A 17,499-nucleotide genomic window follows, 5' to 3' on the forward strand; every position below is an offset into this window, starting at 1 on the left:
TTCATTAATTTTGCCTCCAAGACTGTATGGGAACGACATGGAGGTGTCGAACCACATGCATGCCATGTGCCTAACAAAGCCAGCACACACAGCATGCATGTAGTCGACAACGAAACCTGCCGGAAATGAAAAAAATGCCAAATCGAACAGCACGCTTGAACCTTTAACACCACATTCGGCTTGCAGTGTTGCCTCTGCTTTAGCAGCATTTCGCAGAAATGTCTCGTGTGTTCTGGGCGCTGGTCGAGGAGAGACAACAGGGTATACGCGGACATGACCGCTGCCTTTCCGAACAACTTGTCCCTCATGCATGCACCATGCACAGCCATAAGAACCATTAAATTGGCTCATGTTCATTACCATGGCTCTGGCCACTGTGTCAACGCAACAGGGCCCTGGAAAAATTCGCACCTTTAGGACATTTCCTTTCACATCTGTATACTCGAAACCACTGTTGGAGAGAATGTTCATTTGTTCAACAAATGGCTTCAGAAAGGAATTCATTTTGGGTTTTGTGGGACCAAACCACAACCCAGCTAGGAGCATGTGTTTTGCTCTCACTTTCTGGGGCAATTCATTTATTTGAAGAAGAAGTGGCCATATGCTGTACCCAGATGACTCGTAAAGAGGAACACCATCTGTATTCCATGTTACCGACAAGTCATGGGTAGACATTGGCAGGTTGTGGTAACCCTGGCTTGTCGTTACCTCGCCTACATCATACGACAGTTGTCTAGGCAACGACTTAAAGTCTAGTGCAGCGAGCGAAAGTTTGTCTTCGACTTGCTTGGCAATGTCGAATGTAAGAAAATAGTTTTCTTTTTTTTCTAGCATGTCGACAACAAAATCAGCACCACAGGTAGAACAGTGGAGTTCCTGTGCCTGCCTCTCGCCCAGATAAAGTGAGCAAGACGGGCAATAGAAATGTAATGTGGCGTTCTCCCTAGCATTTGTAAATTGCTTAAAAAAGGCATATTTCGACGTTGGTATGGCAGCTTCCTCAGGCACGTGGGCTTCAATAAGCTTCAGAAGGCTCTCAGTTGCCTCCTTAGTGGTGTTATGCCGCAGGCAATGCCAAGAATAAGCACCATGCTTTCACCAACGGTCACACGTGATCCAGCGTACAGTGGCTCATCCTGCAAAACAAGAAAAACAGTCCTGAATACTGAACTGTCATACATCACATCACCTGTATGCAGGATTACAATACAAAAAAATTGTCAGGTTGACTGGTTTATGTGCACAGTAAAAGCTGCAAGTTCAGCCTTGTGAGGAGAGTAAGCTAAGCAAGAAAAGACAGAAGCACATAGATGCAAGCTATGCCACAACAAGAATTCTCATTTACCTGTTCCTTTCCCTTCTGCTTCCATACTTATATGCTTCGCTTGCACTATTTTGTTTTGTGGTTATTGAGACACAGGTTGTGTTATACTTCTGTCAAATGGGCACCCACAAACTCCTTTTAACTTCGTTGTCTTTATCTCAGTGGAGATGCACTCAGTGTCACATCGTCGCCCTTCTAATAAGGGAGTTAATGGTGCTGTTGGTCAAGGGAGATCGGTGATCTCCTTTGGCGGCTGAAAGGAGTCTTCTCGTGCCCATACTTGCTGTCGTAAAGCTGATGATTTCATTATCGTTTGCATTAAAATTAATCTTGCACGTGTTTGGAATGTTTCTCTTGAATTGAATAAAAGTTCAAGCACAATTCAGCAAGAGTTATGCTTACTACTACACAATACTCTCAACCTAGGCCGCTTGGCGCAATGCTTTTCTAGTCTTTCAGGGCGTTTACAGGCACCCTACAGAATCGGATCAAGTCGGCTTGTCAGGCTGGAATATGCCTGTCGAGTTCATGTAAATGCTAGCCGGTCAAACTGAACAAGCATCGAGTCCGGCTGAGTCAGCCCGACTGCATAGGGTAGTTTGAACCAGTCCGGGTCCGGCTTGCCATGCAGAGACTTGCACAAGAATGCTGGGTCAGCGGCGGCAATAGTATCAGGTTAAAGGCCAAGACAAGGCACTGTGCAGTGAAACCTCATCGTAGCAATAAGACCCACAAAATGCACAAAATGCTCCATGCACAAAATTTTGCATTTTGGATATAGTTTGCAGCAGTTCGGGTAGCAGAACGCAGAGCCTACTCGCCATGCTACGGTGGCTAGTCGCGCTGCAAAGGAAACCACACATGAGCACAGGCTGGCTAATGTCACTGTCAGCAATGCTATGTTTAGCGAGCGAACTTTGATTCTTAATGAGGGGCATGACTTTCGCATCAAACAAATTGAATAATATTCTTATGGAAAGAGCATTACTTATAATAGCTACGAGTGTAATTAAAAGTTATATTCTTTTACCTGTACAAAAAACAAACACCGCTGAATGCGCCTCTGGCGGCTACTTTTAAAACCTTGTTATTGGCCATGTGACACGACCGCAACTTCCTTGAGCTCAAACTCCCTTAGGAAGTCTCGCGCACCCTTATGCTGAAGGAGTTCGTGGGTGCCCGTGTGACACGGGTATTAATCAGTCAGCCTGCTAAGTGCAATGACAGTAAATTCACATTGAGTAAGCACAGCACTCTCCACTGTGCAGGTTGCAACATGCTGCATTTGTGTAGATTCATAAAAAAGTAGCATGCAAATCATGTTTACATTTTTTTACAAGTCACCGTGTTGAATTGCACTATGTGAGGAAGTCAAAATATTTTGAAGTAATTCTACTCTAAATTAGTGGCAACAATGCTCAGTATAGTTTAGAGACTGTTGGTGGCCGGACAGATGGATTCATCAACAGGAGTGTCACGTTATGAGCAGATGAGCAAAACGTGAACAAGGTGAATGCAATCAGTTTTGCTCATCGTCTTGAATTTCCATCTCCCGCATTCCCCGTGTTTTCCCTGGACATCTTGAGCAGGTATTTTGGCCCTGTTCCATTTTCTCTGCAGGAGTGCAGGGGATGACAAGGGCTAAGACAAGGAAGGGCGGATGGTCATCTGTTTGAACAGCACAATTTTATGTAATGACAACTAATCTCATTTTACACCTGAGGAGCTGACAAGACAGATGTACTATTTTTTAGTTGAATACCGCAAGAACCGGGCTGCGTACAGACATGTGTGTCAATTTCTAGAACTACAATAATTTAATGCACAGAACTGCAAAAATGACAGCCAACCATGAGCGGAGGCATGGTATGGGTGTTGTGGTGACCAGTAACTAACAGCTGATAAGGAGAAACAAATGTGGAATGAACAATCCTTCATGACAAGCAGGAGTGTCATGAACAAAACCAGGAAAGAATGAACCTTTCATTAATGGATTTGCTCCCACTTAGGATTTTTTGAGGAGGAGAAAGGACATGCCCGTCCTTGACTTATGACTCTATAGTGCCCATGAGTAAGACTACTGAAAAGACTGACCAGTTCTGATGTCTGGTTTGCTGAGGGTTCATGCTGGGGCGACAAGTCCTCGTCATCACTGGAGCACAAGGATACATCATCCAGCAGGTCATATCTCAGAGCATCAGCAGGATCTTCTTCTGTTGCAGAATCTGCTTCTGAATCCTGTGGAAACAGACCTGTTCTGTATTATTACTCAAGAAAAATATATGAAGAATGCAGGCTTAACAGGGCTTACTGCATCATTGCACATAGCAGCAGAGAGTGTAAAGCATATGCTACAGCTATAAAGAGTAACTTTATCTTGCATAATGCTTGACAAAGTTCAAAGTGTGGAGCTGAACAGATGCATGAAGGTTGTAACAAAACAAAAAGTTGTGCCATTCTCTAATTGCTGTCCACTCGAAAGCGACCGATAAACAAATGCTTTCGTACAGTCGAATGATTTATGTACTAATAGGCGCGTTACTTCTATAAAGACGCTTTATACGTTTTTTTTTTCTGTAGAATATCCTTTGAACTGAACGAACATTTATTTTCTGATAAGCTTGCAACGAAAATCGAACTGTAACTACCGTCATCGCACATTTGATTCCATTACATCTAGATGTGTGTCACGGACACCAAGATTTAGTGACGTTAAGGAATTGAAGGCCTCAACTCAAATGGCGTTAATTTGCGCGAATGTGGCACAGGTATAAGTTCAGTGACAGTTATAATTTACGTGCACGCCAGCGGGGCGGCATTCGGTTCGACGACAGACGTCCATGCAGGCTACTATCACCACTAACGTTTTTTTTTCTTTTGCGGGCGCAAGTTTGCCAAATGAACTGTTCCAGTTTATTGGTCGACTTCGCCTTGTTCTCTGCCTGCCTGGGCACCGGCCGCACTATGTGCCAACACGCGAAATGCAAAATGATGTACGCGAACATTCACGATGCAGCAATAGCAGATTTGTGTGTTAAAACAAGTCTTGCAAGAAAATTAAACAGTACTTAAGTCGCACTTACACTTTGTACGATATTCAGCTGCCCATCGCTTGCTTCAGGAAGCCCATCACTTATGGAGCCGAGGGACGGGTCTGCTGCTGTGTCGTCGAGGAAGTCGTCACTCGTAGATTCTTCGCCACTTAAAGCGTCAGCCGGCATTCCCACTGCAGCCGCTGCATCTTCCACTCTGTCGGGACCTCCAAGCAGCGAGGGGCCATCACTATGAGCAGCTTTCTTCGCGTGCCTAGCTTCTGTTGAGCGAGGCTTCCCAATATTGTCTTTGAACAGCCACTCTCGGTATCTTTTCGGCATATTTTCAGAACAAATCCGGTAAACGGGGGCAGCTGGCAATTTCCTGCAGGAACTGTGTAGCTATTGACGTACACTGCCGTTGCCTTGCGCTTACTCGGAAAGAGGCCACATGTTCGGATTGTGAAAACAATCGTTGCTACCATACGCAACACGAGGTCATGAGAGGCGGTGGCGCGATAGTTTCCCCTCCACCCCTCTTTACTGCGCCGTCGCGATTTCCACTGCAGATTCAAGTTACAAAAATACGCTTTATTTTTAAAGTATTTGCGCGTTCCAAGTTTATAATAAGCCTTCCAGATGGCGCTACAACAAGCAAGTGTCAAGAAAACTTGTCAACTTGAAGAGTTTGACACCCAACGTTCAAGTACAAATGCAAGTAGTCAATAATAACAATTTATATTAAATTATCAATATTTTCGTACTCCTATTTGTTTTAATTTGTCATTTTTATAACGTTTAATGAGAAATGTAGCCAAAATGAAGAAAATATCTTTAGCCGCTTTTACGTGCCGTTTTAGCCCCTTCAGCAATGCTCGGCTATTGTAGCCGAGCACGTTGTAGCCTAGTCAAGCCAGTCGTTCGCTTTTCGATCCTTGTTGTTTTGTTCTCTGTCGGCTTTTTTTGTTTCATTCCGTAATGTCGCATATTTTAGTCAAGTGGGCGTCGACCGAACAGTGGGATGTGTATGAAACTAGACGCATGGTCGATGTAGCCACTGCCACATCGATTATGAAAGATGCTACTGTGGTGGAGGCTTTAGTCGGCAAAACCTTCAAGGTGCTTTGGAAGGATGGAGACGAGGCATGTGACGCATACCTGGTGGCTGCTGGTAAGTAATGGTGAAAATCACTGCACTTTAAATTTTATTATCTGTGTATTTATTTATCTTGCTACTAGTGCGAGTGCTTGAGCAATAAATAGGCGCTTCATTTCGAGATTGCGCTCCTGTCATGGAGATAGGCTAAAAGTGTGCATCCGCGGCCTTTGTTCGTTATATCGGTCGTTAACTTAAGTGGGAACCACACGAGCGCGATTGAGCGAGTGACGACGTGACGAGACACCCATCGCGTTGGGAATTTCAGGATGACGAGTGATAAACTATAGAATCCCAAAACCGAGCGATTGCATGCGCGACGGCAATAAGTAGGCTTGGGTGACAGCCGAACTTGTCGCTCATCAATCTCGCATGGCCGTTCGAGCGTGAAATCGCGGCTGTGTGGTTCAGTCTCTACTAAGTGTAGCTTTTTCCAGCACGGCAAATATTGCGCACGGCGCTATATCGCCTGCTTGTGCGTGCATACCCCGTGTACGGTACGGATCTTTTGTCCAGGGACATACGCACCCTGCTTGCGTAATCTTGAGCCATACGCAAGGTAGCACTGCATGGCGAGTGCGGTCCCGCGTTGTTGACAAGATCTCATATGCCCAGTAACGGCGTCTGCACGACCATGTTGTGCTGCACCTTGCAAAAAAGAATTAGCCGCCCCGCAATGCGTCGGATTGCATCGAGTGAACCAGCGTGTTGGCGAGTCAAAGCTGTGCATCCATGGGTGCATTTCGTGGGTCTCAAAACCAAACGTGGAGTCGGGAAGTGTGGCACTAGTACAAGTGGCCCAGCGCTTGCAGGTACTGGGCCTCAGAGGCGTGTGTATCTAATATGCATTATATCTGCAGGTGAGGCAGACAAAATGGAAAGAAAGAGGACGAAGTTAGCCACACGTGCAGAACGCAACCCTTTGACAAAGGTAAGGGCAGAACATTCAATCGATAGTGGAGTGCAAACATCTTCAGCTTGCATAGTGGCAATGGCAACTGTGCTGAGGTACCCACCTCTCTTTTTGTATGACACACCTGCTTTCATGCTCAATAATCAGAATATTCGGTTCATCATCAATCAGTCACTCAATATGCCGTTTCACATGTCAAACACGTCTTGCCTTCTCTTTCCTGCATTTCTCTACAAGCTAACAGAATTTCAATGATTCTAATTTTCTTGCTGCATTGATTACAGTGTGCAGGCAAAAGTTTGTTACTATATGCTGTTTGTAATGTTATGTGCTTCATATTGTTTTTGCTGATGTCATATTAATGTTCTATACTGCTGTTTCGCATGAATATTCCTTTCATTCTACTAATACTTTTTTTTTGCTTCCTAATTCCTTACGAATATGGTTCTCCCCTTGCACAGTGCCTTCTCGAAGGCGCGTAAGGCACTTGTAAATAAATTTCTTGAAAATTCTGCCGTTAAGAATGTCGCAAAATTCGTTACATCAAAGTTGTTATTGATATGAAGAAAGTGAGTGCTTGCACATTAACAGAATAGAGATGGAACAACTGTGCCAATTATGCGAAATATAGCATAAAAACAAAAAAAAGCTATGTTAGCTTTGACTAACTTGTGAAGCTGAAACCAAATGTCAAGCACACTGTCTTCAAACAGCAATTAATAAATCACCGTGGCCTTGAATATGGCTGATCCTATTTGCCCTCCATCCGCAGTTCTCAGGCTTTCACTGGTATCCTGAACTTCCTGAACGAATTTCCTGAACTAACTACTGCTAGACAACGGCAGCTATGTCAGTTCTTCACATCAATGTCGTAAATAGAGGTCGCATAGTTATCTTTGGGATGGCGTGCATGTGTCTTGTGTACGTGGCTTTTGCCCATCCTGTACTTATTGCATTTTTTTTTTTTGGTTCTGTCATCGTTGCGCGATGTCTGTTATCAGTGCTATTTTTACTCTTTATTGTTTGTGAAACCGGTTAAATAAACAGAATTTTATTTTTATTTACATTTTTTTCTTTTTTTCCTTGTACAGTCAAAAGTCTTTAAACGATGATGTTTATTTTATGCGGTATAAAACAATTGATGTGAGCCCTGCTGTAACTCTGTATGTTAACTTCAAGTGAGCCTTACGTAAACTTGTTACAGTATTGCTCACATGTTATAATTATGATTTCATATGCATATATGTGCTGTGAACGTCGGATGCTGCCAATGTAAGGGTCTTCAGGGACTCAGTCAAGCTGCCTAGAGCAGCTTTTAGCCCTGAAGACTATCCAGAATTTTCTGGTGAAATAAACTTTGATTGATTGATTGATCCTGAGACTGGGTATGTTAGAAGCAGGAAAAACTGTGGATGTTGTAATTTTTTAAGTGCTGTTTAGTACCACTTGTCGTTTTTCATGGCCTTGTTGGCATGCTGCAGTTCTGTGATCATCCTGTCTTGGACCATCTTGCTCAGGTTCCTACGCTTATCTCTTTCACCCATTTAATAAGCTTAAGTGCCACTCTCCCCAAATAGAACTTGTTCATTCTCACTGCAGTAAATTCTCACAGGAAGCCAGCCTCTAAAAAGCTTATGGAACTGATTTTGTACTTTTATTCTTAATGCCTTTCACAAATGTGCATAATGTGGCTTACATTCTTTGACTTTCATTTTGAAAGTCTAAACATACCCAGTGTGTGGTATGCACTGTCTCAGCATTGCCATTTGTTTGGCGTATTTGTAAACTGACCTTGAAAGTATATTTAGCGCCAGCGAACAAAGACAGAAGGGAGATGACACCATAATGCTCTAACGTCAACTTTATTTTCAGTAAACAACCACCTATTCAACCTGTGCACAGTGGCGCCACATCATCCAAATATTTAACCATTCAAAAAAACCATCTCCTTATCTAACAAGTCATGGGTTAAATAGGTGGTTGTTTCCTGAAAATAAAGTTGTTGAAGTTAGCACATTGTGGTGTCATCTCGCTTCTGTCCTTGTTCGCTGGCGCTAAATATGCTTTCAATGCACTGTCTCCTGGATGTTTAATATTGACGAGCACAAACAGTTCAGTCAGCTGACCTTTACAGGAGTACAGGCTGCGATGCATCATTGTGGTGCTTCGCTCTTGGTTACCGTAAATGTGGTTACTCTCAAAGGGTTAAGAAAGAAAACAAACCGCTGTGCTAGGTACTGTTTATTCTTACAGCCTCCACAGGTGCAGATGCCTATTTAGTGCAGATGCAGCAGTGGGTGTGCGTTAAAGAATCAGACTCCTCTGCAGGATACACATGTATCATTCTCAAACCTGCAGGGAGAATCGACGTTGCTTTTATACAGTTCAGCAATTCTTTTGCAGAAAACGCCATGCTGTGACCACGTGTCACAAATCGAAGCCCTCATGGCGGAAAATGCAGTCCTGAAAGAATGGCTTCGAGAACACAAAGATTTAATCGGTATGTGCTTTTTGATTATTCATACACATCACCAGTGGCCAAAATACCTTTTTGTGCTGTCTATTGCACATTCTCATTCTCCTATAGCAGTGTTTCACAATGAAATTCTTAAGATAATCCTGCTTCGCATGAAGTGAGCGTCAACATGCGAGTGTCTGCAGCCTAAGCTGAGGCAACAATCAACTATACGGAGATTGATAAGTGGCAAAAAATATAAAGTGCAAGCTTTCATAGCTGCCAGTGAAGCAGAATGGAGTAATGTGCAGTGTCATGACCTGCACAGAAGTTTCAAAGCTGCCCATCATGGCATCACTAAAAGCTCTCTAATCAGCAGTCAGTGCTCCTATACATCTTACTCCATGGTAGAAATGCTTACTCTTGAACTTCTTAATTCTTCTTCTTTCAGACACTTCCAAAATGCTTAAAAAGCTGCAGCGGGCTGTTGACAAGTTGACATCAGCTTCTGAAGGGGCAAAGCCTGCCGAGCCTGAAGAGAACACGGTAAGAGTTTTCCTGCAATAACTTGCTCGATCTGTGGTGTGCAGCACTTGTTTATCAACTTCTCAGCACCAGTTTAATTAATGCCCAAGTAAAGGGACCCTGAAACTATTTTGACAAATGCACTAAATAGTTAAGGGAAGTTTACATTGACCGCAGTCGTGGCCGAGTGTATAGGGCGGCCGCCACGGCAGCGGTAGGTGGACAGTTCGAAACCCACCGCTCGCACCCATCAAAAAAAAAAAAAAAAAATAGGTACAGGCGCTCCCGAACCCATTACCGGGTAGTGTTCGGGTTGTATCGCCTGGGGAGTGCACCCTGATGCCTAATTCGCTAGTTTCGAAATGTAACCCGCAAGGGTGGATATGTTCACTGGCCGTTATGCGGACACGGCTGCATTCATCAGCATCACGCAGATCATGTAGTGCACGGCTGTTTCCATAAGTTTACATTGAGGACACAGTTTGAATGCTCTGGGTTAACTGTGTACTGTTTAGACATGTAGATTCACACACACAAAAATAACCATTGCTGGCAGGCGCGTACCCAGGATTTTTTTCGGGGGGGTCCTAACCCAAGGTAACTTTTCTATGCAAATGAAGAGGGGAGTAGCTTTAGTAGTACTAATATAAATAATGTCCACCATTCAGCATAAGGATGCGTAAACCCACAAAAGAGAAATGAAATAAGGTGTATATCACAGGTAGGTCTGTGAGATAACCTCTCCTTTACTTGGCAAACAAGGAACCACATCAAATGTACTCGCGCAAAAAAGAAGCGCCAGAAGAACACTGCCAAGAACAAGAAAACAAGCAAAAGTGTAAAATAATGATTTATATAGTAGCATGACACTTAAAAAACAGCAGTTGGCAACCAAGGCACACAGACTGCGCGAGGTTGTGTTACTCTGCTAGCCAATCAGAGAAGCAAACAAAATCATCATCATGCGGGTTTTTCAAGATGGCGTTGTACTTGATAGCTCCGGAGCATCCGCTGTTCTTGAAGAGTCTTTTCATCGGAAGGAGCAGTGAGGTGTACAACAGACATGGACAAAGTGTATGGAGTCTGAGCATTTCACTCTTCAAATGTCTGCCTAGAGTGGTTGCTTAGTGACTATGGTGTTGGCCTGCTAAGTGCAAGGTCCCGAAATCGAATCCCGGCCACGGCGGCTGCATTCTCCATGGGGGCGAAATGCGAAAACACACATGTACTTAGATTTAGGTGCACATTAGAGAACCCCAGGTGGTCCAAATTTCCGGAGTCACCCGCTACGGCATGCCTCATAATTGGATCATGGATTTGGCACGTAAAACTCCATAATTAATCTTCAAAAGTCTGCGGTACAGTTAGTTTCACTGCTGAGCCAGTTTCGCTCATGAAACTTTACTGCCAACTGAAGTTAAACTTGAAGATAAAGAGTTCGATCGAAGCAAGCATTTTATTTCGGTTCAATAAAGAATTAGGCTGTCGCCATTCCACTATAGCGGGCGAGGGAAAACATAAAATTACGCACTACTAATTTTATTTTTGTGGTTACCGCCTGATTTGCGCAACAGGAAAAGTTTGAAGTACGAATTATTTGCAGCCTTGCGGAGGAGCAGTGGCTGGCAGTTATGAAGGCGTGGGCGGGGCTTCACTGCAGACTTAAATTGTATCCGGCTATAGTAGCGTTCTTTTAATTATCTCTGGAAGAATTATAGAGAATTATATATTTGTGGAACAATCACAGTTCTTTTTAATCCCTCGTTTACTGCTCTACCACGTTAAGTGCCAAAACTCACTCGTGTTGTTATTTGGGAAGTTGCATAACGATGCCTGACCACCAGTCCCATACAACCGCGTAGAGCGCAGAACGCTGCAGTTCTAGACGTACTGTGCCCACTGCGCAAGGTTAGGAAAACGCCTGCATAAACACACAGCTGAGAAGTGGCTACATCAGGTGGCTCGACTGATAACTGTAGAAGCATCATTCAAAATGCACGGAATTATTGTGCACTTCCGGCGGCATTTTCTCTATGTCCTTTAAATAAAAAGACGTTGATCGATAAATATTTTCACAAACGACGGTTAAATTAGTTCATTTTTGCTTTTTCTTCCTGTTTGGTTGTTGCCTTGGCTCTCTCCTTTAGTATATTGCTTAATTTCTCAACTACTTGTAACTCTTGTTTCCAGTTGCCAATTTCGCACGAACAGTGCTGCGCAATTAGGGAAAAACCAGACTATGTAACGGGTGACAGTCATGTTGCTTATGGGTTTAAATGTTATTGCAGGGTTTGGTTATGGATGCTGTTTCGTATGATCTTGTTATCCACCTCATCTAATCCATATCACGGGTATATATGGTTCCAAGGCTCTGCCAGCGTCGCAGCGATCCGTCACTTGAGGAAATAATGAAGCAAAAGGAAAAGTTAAACGGTGTTTTCTCCAGCTGCAGCTCGTTCCTCGAACATGTAATCAGACCAGCTGACCACGAACGAAATCCCTTTCCTGGTCCCTGGATTAATCTAAACAAAGAAGGTTGAACTAACGAAGCAACAGCGATGTGCGTGACCGTTGAACAGATGGTGACTGAACGTATCTTGAGTTATTAGTGCGGGCACTGAATCGATGAGAAAACTGACCGTCACACCCCTGGAGATGCCGATAACTACCACCATCCAAAAGGAGTGAAAAAGGCAGCAAAATGTTGACTGCCGAATAGCTGTTAAGTCTCAACATTGATCAGGTGGTGCTTTAGAAATGTGTGTGAGGAGTGGTGGCGTGGGCGGGGAAGGGGCCCCTCCTGGGTATGTGCCTGATTGCTAGCAATCTGTATGTGACACAGCTGTATGCTGATTTTTTCCAACCCTGCTTCTTTAACATACTTAACGTGACATCACAACAACGCAGGCTTTAACTTAATTCCGAACTTTAAAATAATAGTGAAATGTTATTTAGCCGCAAAACGCTCAAATACTAAGGCAAATGACTGTCAGCTACCACAGTAGCGACCTACTTTCGGTTATCAGAGGAATCCAACGGGCTAGGCAGTGTTGCACAGGCATTGTCGTCGTCAGCAACGTGTTGGTGTGAGATCCAAATGCCATCTCTGCATTTAATCTGAATTCGCACTCACAGTTTGGGGTCCGTTTCTGCTCGGGGAGAAACCAAACAAATTGAGATGCTTGATGGCTCAAAGAGCTCAACCGCGTCACTGGTGCTCTTCTCGAACTCGCAAGTGGAAGTAGACGAGAATAATATCACAGGATGATGCATTATGCAAAAAAGAGGTGAGGCGTGCAGACAGGACACAAGAGAATAGAAGTGGACAACACGAAAGCCACTTCTCTACTCTTGTATTCTGCCTGCACGCCTCACCTCTTTTTTTGCATAATGAATCCTTACCAACTAGCTCAGCTCTCTGTCATTCTAAGGATGATGCATGCCTCCAGAAGCTGGGGCTGAGCCGCCAGCTGTGACACACACATATTGAGTAGGAATAACACAGCCTGACATGCCAGAGGAGGAGGGCAATGTTTACTGGCATGCCTTAATAGTCAACGTATTAAGAAAATTGTACTGCAAAAGGGTCACTTTACCACAATACTCCCTGCCTCATCACTGTTCTGAAACCGAAATAAGCCATTCCAGGGTCTTCTTAAGGTAGTTTGCTGTTAGATTTTATGGTGTTCTGTAGTCAAACTACGCAGTTATGTTTTGTGAACATACCCATGCCTTGTGTTCTTTCTTATTGCAGCAACGAGATATTGGTGGAGGCGTCATGGTGTCTCAGGCCACACTGACGAGGCTGGAACAAACCTACCATGATGCTCCATGCAAATTTTCAAGGGCACTGATTAGGGTGCTTTTCACTGATGAGGAGCTTGCCAACAAGACACTTTTTGGCCGGCAGGCAAACAGCCATAAAGAAAACAAGGTGAAACCAGCCTTGGACCAGACGAGGGTCTCTGCACTCCTTGGTATGTAACTTTTTTTGCTAACTAACCTGACGTAACCATTATAAGCTATTCTCATGTAAAAAGACGTAACAAGTGGAGGAAAATTTGTGCATAAGCAATAAAGCAAGGTTACTTAGGCTAAACAATTTTTTGCGACAATCCTTTAGATTTCAAGACATTCTCTGTAGTTACAGGCGAGTTCATTGCTGAGATGTGAGCATTCTTTCTAGCGTATGATAAGTCAGGTTAAAAAACAAGCAATAGCTGATTGTTTGCCTTTGTGTGAAGCTCTGAAGTTCTATCTCTCACAAAGCACTTTTCCCTTTGCTTTTGTAACCTTGCTTGACTTGTTTGCAGTATACCCTAATATAACAAATGCTTATGAAGGAATGTGTGGTTGCAGAAACCACATTGTTCAGCTTGATGACATTACAGCACTGTGTCGTGTAATCTATCATTCATTTGCTGCGTTCGACATACGTAAGATACTCTGAATTTGAAAGTATGTGTAAACCCGCTATGACCATCATTTGTGTCAGCCTCAATCATTTTTGCTGCAAGAGGAATCAAGCCTTTTTTTATTTGTTCTATCGTTCTTCAACGCACCTTATTCCATGCTGTACCATTTATTTTTTATCTCTGAACAGAATTTTCAGGAATTGCTAATGCCATCATTGCACCTCGCACTTGGTATCACTTATATAGCAGGCATCACATGTTTAACAAATAATAGCTGAAGGCTAAGTTGTGGGGATACTTATCCTTTGTAATTTGATTTTGTGGCACTTGTTTCACTTAATAAGCAATAGTAGTTCATCAGTATGTGAATGTATTCAGTTTTAGCAATTCAATAAGCACAAACTTTAAGGTTGTGTCGTTAAAGTGTGCTGCAAGATGCACTGGTGTCCCAGTTACCCCTAATTTTTTGCAGCAGGACAGTGATTGGTGCACCAATGCTTTCTACCTCACATTTTCAGTTTCCTATACCCTGAATGCAGTGCTGGTATAGAGAATCAGCTCTAACTAAAGATGTCTTGGATATCAATGGCTATAATTGTGCTGTTGCAATATGTGCCCTTAAGGCAACTTAAAGCAATTAGCATACATTTGTAAACTGCCAAATTTTGTGCTGTGATTAGTCACACATGTAATGTTGCTTTTTTAGTCAACTGCAGAGGCAAAATCTTAATATCTGCAACAGCAGAATTTTAGAAATTTTGTTGAAAATAAAAACAATGATCCTGGTATAAGTGCAGTTTATGCCTACAGGTTTCCTATTTGCAGTCTTCCATATCTATTTTTTTTTCTTGCAATCTACACCTTGTTAAGAGCTATTACACGCCCAGCTCAACTGTACCACTTTTTGCTTAGATATCATTTAGCTAGTTGCTTTTGTTCTGGGTTCCATACAACTCTTTCTCTCCTAAAATGTCTTCTGACCTACTGGAATAGTGCATATTAGGTCAACACTCCTTTTCTCTCTTTCTACAGAGTATTCTTTTAATGTCTGGATGTTGCTGTGTCTTATTGGCTCTCCATGGTTTATTGTTGCCAATACAGTGCTGCATTCTTCACCTGTTTCACCTTGAAACAGGTGGGTAGGCCTTATTATGGTCTATGCAGTGTTTTCCTAAGTGGTTGGATGTTTCCGTTGAAAGTGCTCATTGCTACAAATGAAAGTGCTAATGAGTTGGGGAAAAATTTTGCTACTGTAAATATCTTGCATGCCTGCTTCTGGTGGGCATTACACTGCACTTGCCACAGGATACTAAAAGTAACCTAGCTGGATCCAACTAAGTCATTTTTACATGCACAGAAAAACTTCGGTGTGCAGTGCCAGCTGCAATGCCTTGCTGCCCCTTCACATGCATTGTTGCCGCCACAGACTGGAGCTGAACTCGTGATTCTTAGTGCAGAATCCCAGCATGTTGTTGCCTCTGTGTTGATGTCAACACCACTAACAAATCTTACTGCACTGACTGGCATTATATTGACTGCAATATGGCATGCTGGATTCCAGTTAATCTCAATTCCAAGTCATCTTGGTTGGCTGACCAAAATTCAGGAAATAGTTCAAGCTGTATGACCCTTGTGTTTTGCCAATATATGGCAAGACGTGTTGTTCGTCATATTATTTCAGGGTTGTACTTCTCAAGATATGTCCCTAAATAATGTCTTGAACATTAATTTTCATTCTTTTACAGAATACACATGCAGCAGATTCAAGTGCTCAGATGTGAAAGTAAAGAGAAGCCTGGGCTCTATGCTGCAAAAAATGGGAGCAAGGAATGACGCCTGTTTCGAGGAATGAAGTGCTGGAAAAGAGGTCCTACTACTTCATTGTTCATTGTGCTGTGACAGGCACTGTCAAATAAGGTTAGTAGAAAAAAAACACATTTTTTCCCCACTAACTGCTAGTGCCTGTCACAGCACAACAAACAGTGAAGCTATATGCAAACCACTCAAATAAAGTCAAATCGATAAAAAAATCATATTGCATCTGGTATTTCATTGCATGCGTGCATGCCGATTCGCGGTAGGTGGGCTGCACAAATTCTCTCAAATGTCTGCTTATATGCTGCATCCTGTGACCACAATCTCGACAGACTCCCAGAAATGCTGTATCCTGCGGCTACACGGATTGAGCAAACTCTCTGCAGAAATGCTGTATCCTGTGGCTACACAGATTAAGCAGACTTTCTGCAGAAATGCTGTATCCTGCGGCTACAGAGACTGAGCAGACTTTCTGCGGAAAGCGTGTACCAATTGGGCGCTGGGAGGTGACAGGGGGTGACAGAAAGTCTGTCACATGTCTTCATATATTCTGCATCCCGGGTGACTCGGGGTATGCAGACTTTCTGCAGAAAGAGTGTACCACTTGGGCGCTGGGAGGTGACAGGGGGTGACAGAAAGTCTGTTACTTGTCTTCAGATATTCTGCATCCCGGGTGACTCGGGGTATGCAGACTTTCTGCAGAAAGGGTGTACCAATTGGGCGCTGGGAGGTGACAGGGGGTGACAGAAAGTCTGTTACCTGTCTTCAGATATTCTGCATCCCGGGTGACTCGGGGTATGCAGAATTTCTGCAGCAAGTGCGCAATGATTTTTGTAAGGGTTGAACTTAGTAGTGCATGACCGACTGACGACAGAATGGCCGGTTGCTGTGTCTACAGAGCTGTGGCGTTGTTGCCGTCGTGAAGCACGTAGAGTTCGGTGGTTCTTTGTATTGCATTGCAGTCAGATCTTGGTATCGGTTCCCGGCTGTGTCACATTGTCCCGCTGCTGTTGCGTCTCGTAGTCAAGTCCTCTGTCGGTGGCGTATTCTTTGAGACTTTGTCTGGATGGCGGCGTGTCTTATCGTCATAGAGTTGGATCTTGAGGCGTAGACGTCGTTGGCTGCGGAACATCTTCGGCATTTCAACGAACAGCAACTGCACTTCCATCGGTGGCAGCTTTAAGTTGTATTGCGATTTTAATTATATGGACACTGCAGGAGCATTTAGGCTGTCGAACGTGAGGTTCCATGTAAAGTCCAAGGGCGATAAAATTTTTGTCTGGTTCTGCATGCTGTAAGTGCGAGTGAAAGCGTGCGATGGTGAGCCGGCAAACGCGGCTCAATCTCTGTCGCGCACAAGGCACGGAGGTGAGGCGAGGGAGCGTGGGCGTTCTTCTCCGGTGACCGCTGCTTACACGATGCAGCCGTGCGAGCACCCTATGTTGAAAGCGATCTGCGACGCGGATAAAGTGCGCGCCCGCGCGGGCCTCATCATCTTCAAAGCGATCTGCGATGTTTGCAGATTGCGCGTATGGCCGGCAGCTTCGTAATGCGCAGTGCTTTTGACGTTTCGTTCGCTTTAAAGCGAGAAATACACGGAGGTCAGTTCGATCGCAGCTCCTGCCGCGATTCCACGATTCAGCATTTTACCAGTGAGTTCCCGCGCTCGTCGAGCGCAATGTGTTCATGTTTACCTGTGCACGCGTGACACAGTACTCGTTAATTTAATTCAGCAGCGCAGCATTTCACCTGTTTGGTTCATGATTTGAATAGCAAAGAATAGCGCGCAGAGGAATAGCACTCGTACTGTTCGTGTGTGTCTGGCTTTTACTCTCTCGTCCTCTGCGCGCTATTCGTTCCTGTT

At 43.9% G+C, this 17,499-nt stretch overlaps 2 protein-coding genes across 3 annotated transcripts; one reads left to right on the forward strand and one right to left on the reverse strand.

Annotated features, from left to right (window-relative positions):
* Positions 1–1,025: 1,025 nt before the first annotated feature.
* Positions 1,026–4,868, reverse strand: LOC135918527 (uncharacterized). The gene is made up of 3 exons (XM_065452141.2): positions 4,408–4,868; positions 3,419–3,562; positions 1,026–1,136 (listed from the first exon to the last, which is right to left on the reverse strand). Exons 1-3 carry the CDS (start codon positions 4,696–4,698, stop codon positions 1,026–1,028), a joined length of 546 nt encoding a protein of 181 aa, XP_065308213.2. The 5' UTR covers positions 4,699–4,868.
* A 382-nt stretch (positions 4,869–5,250) lies between these two features.
* Positions 5,251–15,718, forward strand: LOC135918540 (uncharacterized). Of its 2 annotated transcripts, XM_065452157.2 has the most exons (7): positions 5,253–5,527; positions 6,373–6,443; positions 8,829–8,925; positions 9,332–9,426; positions 13,160–13,382; positions 14,853–14,955; positions 15,566–15,695. In XM_065452157.2, exons 1-6 carry the CDS (start codon positions 5,335–5,337, stop codon positions 14,948–14,950), a joined length of 777 nt encoding a protein of 258 aa, XP_065308229.2. In that variant the 5' UTR covers positions 5,253–5,334; the 3' UTR covers positions 14,951–14,955; positions 15,566–15,695. The 2 variants fall into 2 exon arrangements, with proteins under 2 accessions (XP_065308228.2, XP_065308229.2); XM_065452156.2 differs by lacking the exon at positions 14,853–14,955 and having other exon boundaries at positions 5,251–5,527; positions 15,566–15,718.
* Positions 15,719–17,499: the final 1,781 nt, after the last annotated feature.

The sequence above is a fragment of the Dermacentor albipictus genome, unplaced genomic scaffold (genome assembly GCF_038994185.2).
Source record: "Dermacentor albipictus isolate Rhodes 1998 colony unplaced genomic scaffold, USDA_Dalb.pri_finalv2 scaffold_15, whole genome shotgun sequence".
Classification (NCBI taxonomy): Eukaryota; Metazoa; Arthropoda; class Arachnida; order Ixodida; family Ixodidae; genus Dermacentor; species Dermacentor albipictus.

Excerpts from the sequence above, each read along its gene's own strand:
- LOC135918527 (XM_065452141.2), bottom strand. The coding sequence starts at position 4,698 with ATGCCGAAAAGATACCGAGAGTGGCTGTTCAAAGACAATATTGGGAAG. Across the intron at positions 3,563-4,407 it reads AGCTGAATATCGTACAAAGT|GATTCAGAAGCAGATTCTGC; the intron begins GTAAGTGCGACT and ends CTGTTTCCACAG. Across the intron at positions 1,137-3,418 it reads CAAACCAGACATCAGAACTG|GATGAGCCACTGTACGCTGG; the intron begins GTCAGTCTTTTC and ends CTTGTTTTGCAG.
- LOC135918540 (XM_065452156.2), top strand. The coding sequence starts at position 5,335 with ATGTCGCATATTTTAGTCAAGTGGGCGTCGACCGAACAGTGGGATGTG. Across the intron at positions 5,528-6,372 it reads CGCATACCTGGTGGCTGCTG|GTGAGGCAGACAAAATGGAA; the intron begins GTAAGTAATGGT and ends TTATATCTGCAG. Across the intron at positions 9,427-13,159 it reads CCGAGCCTGAAGAGAACACG|CAACGAGATATTGGTGGAGG; the intron begins GTAAGAGTTTTC and ends TTCTTATTGCAG.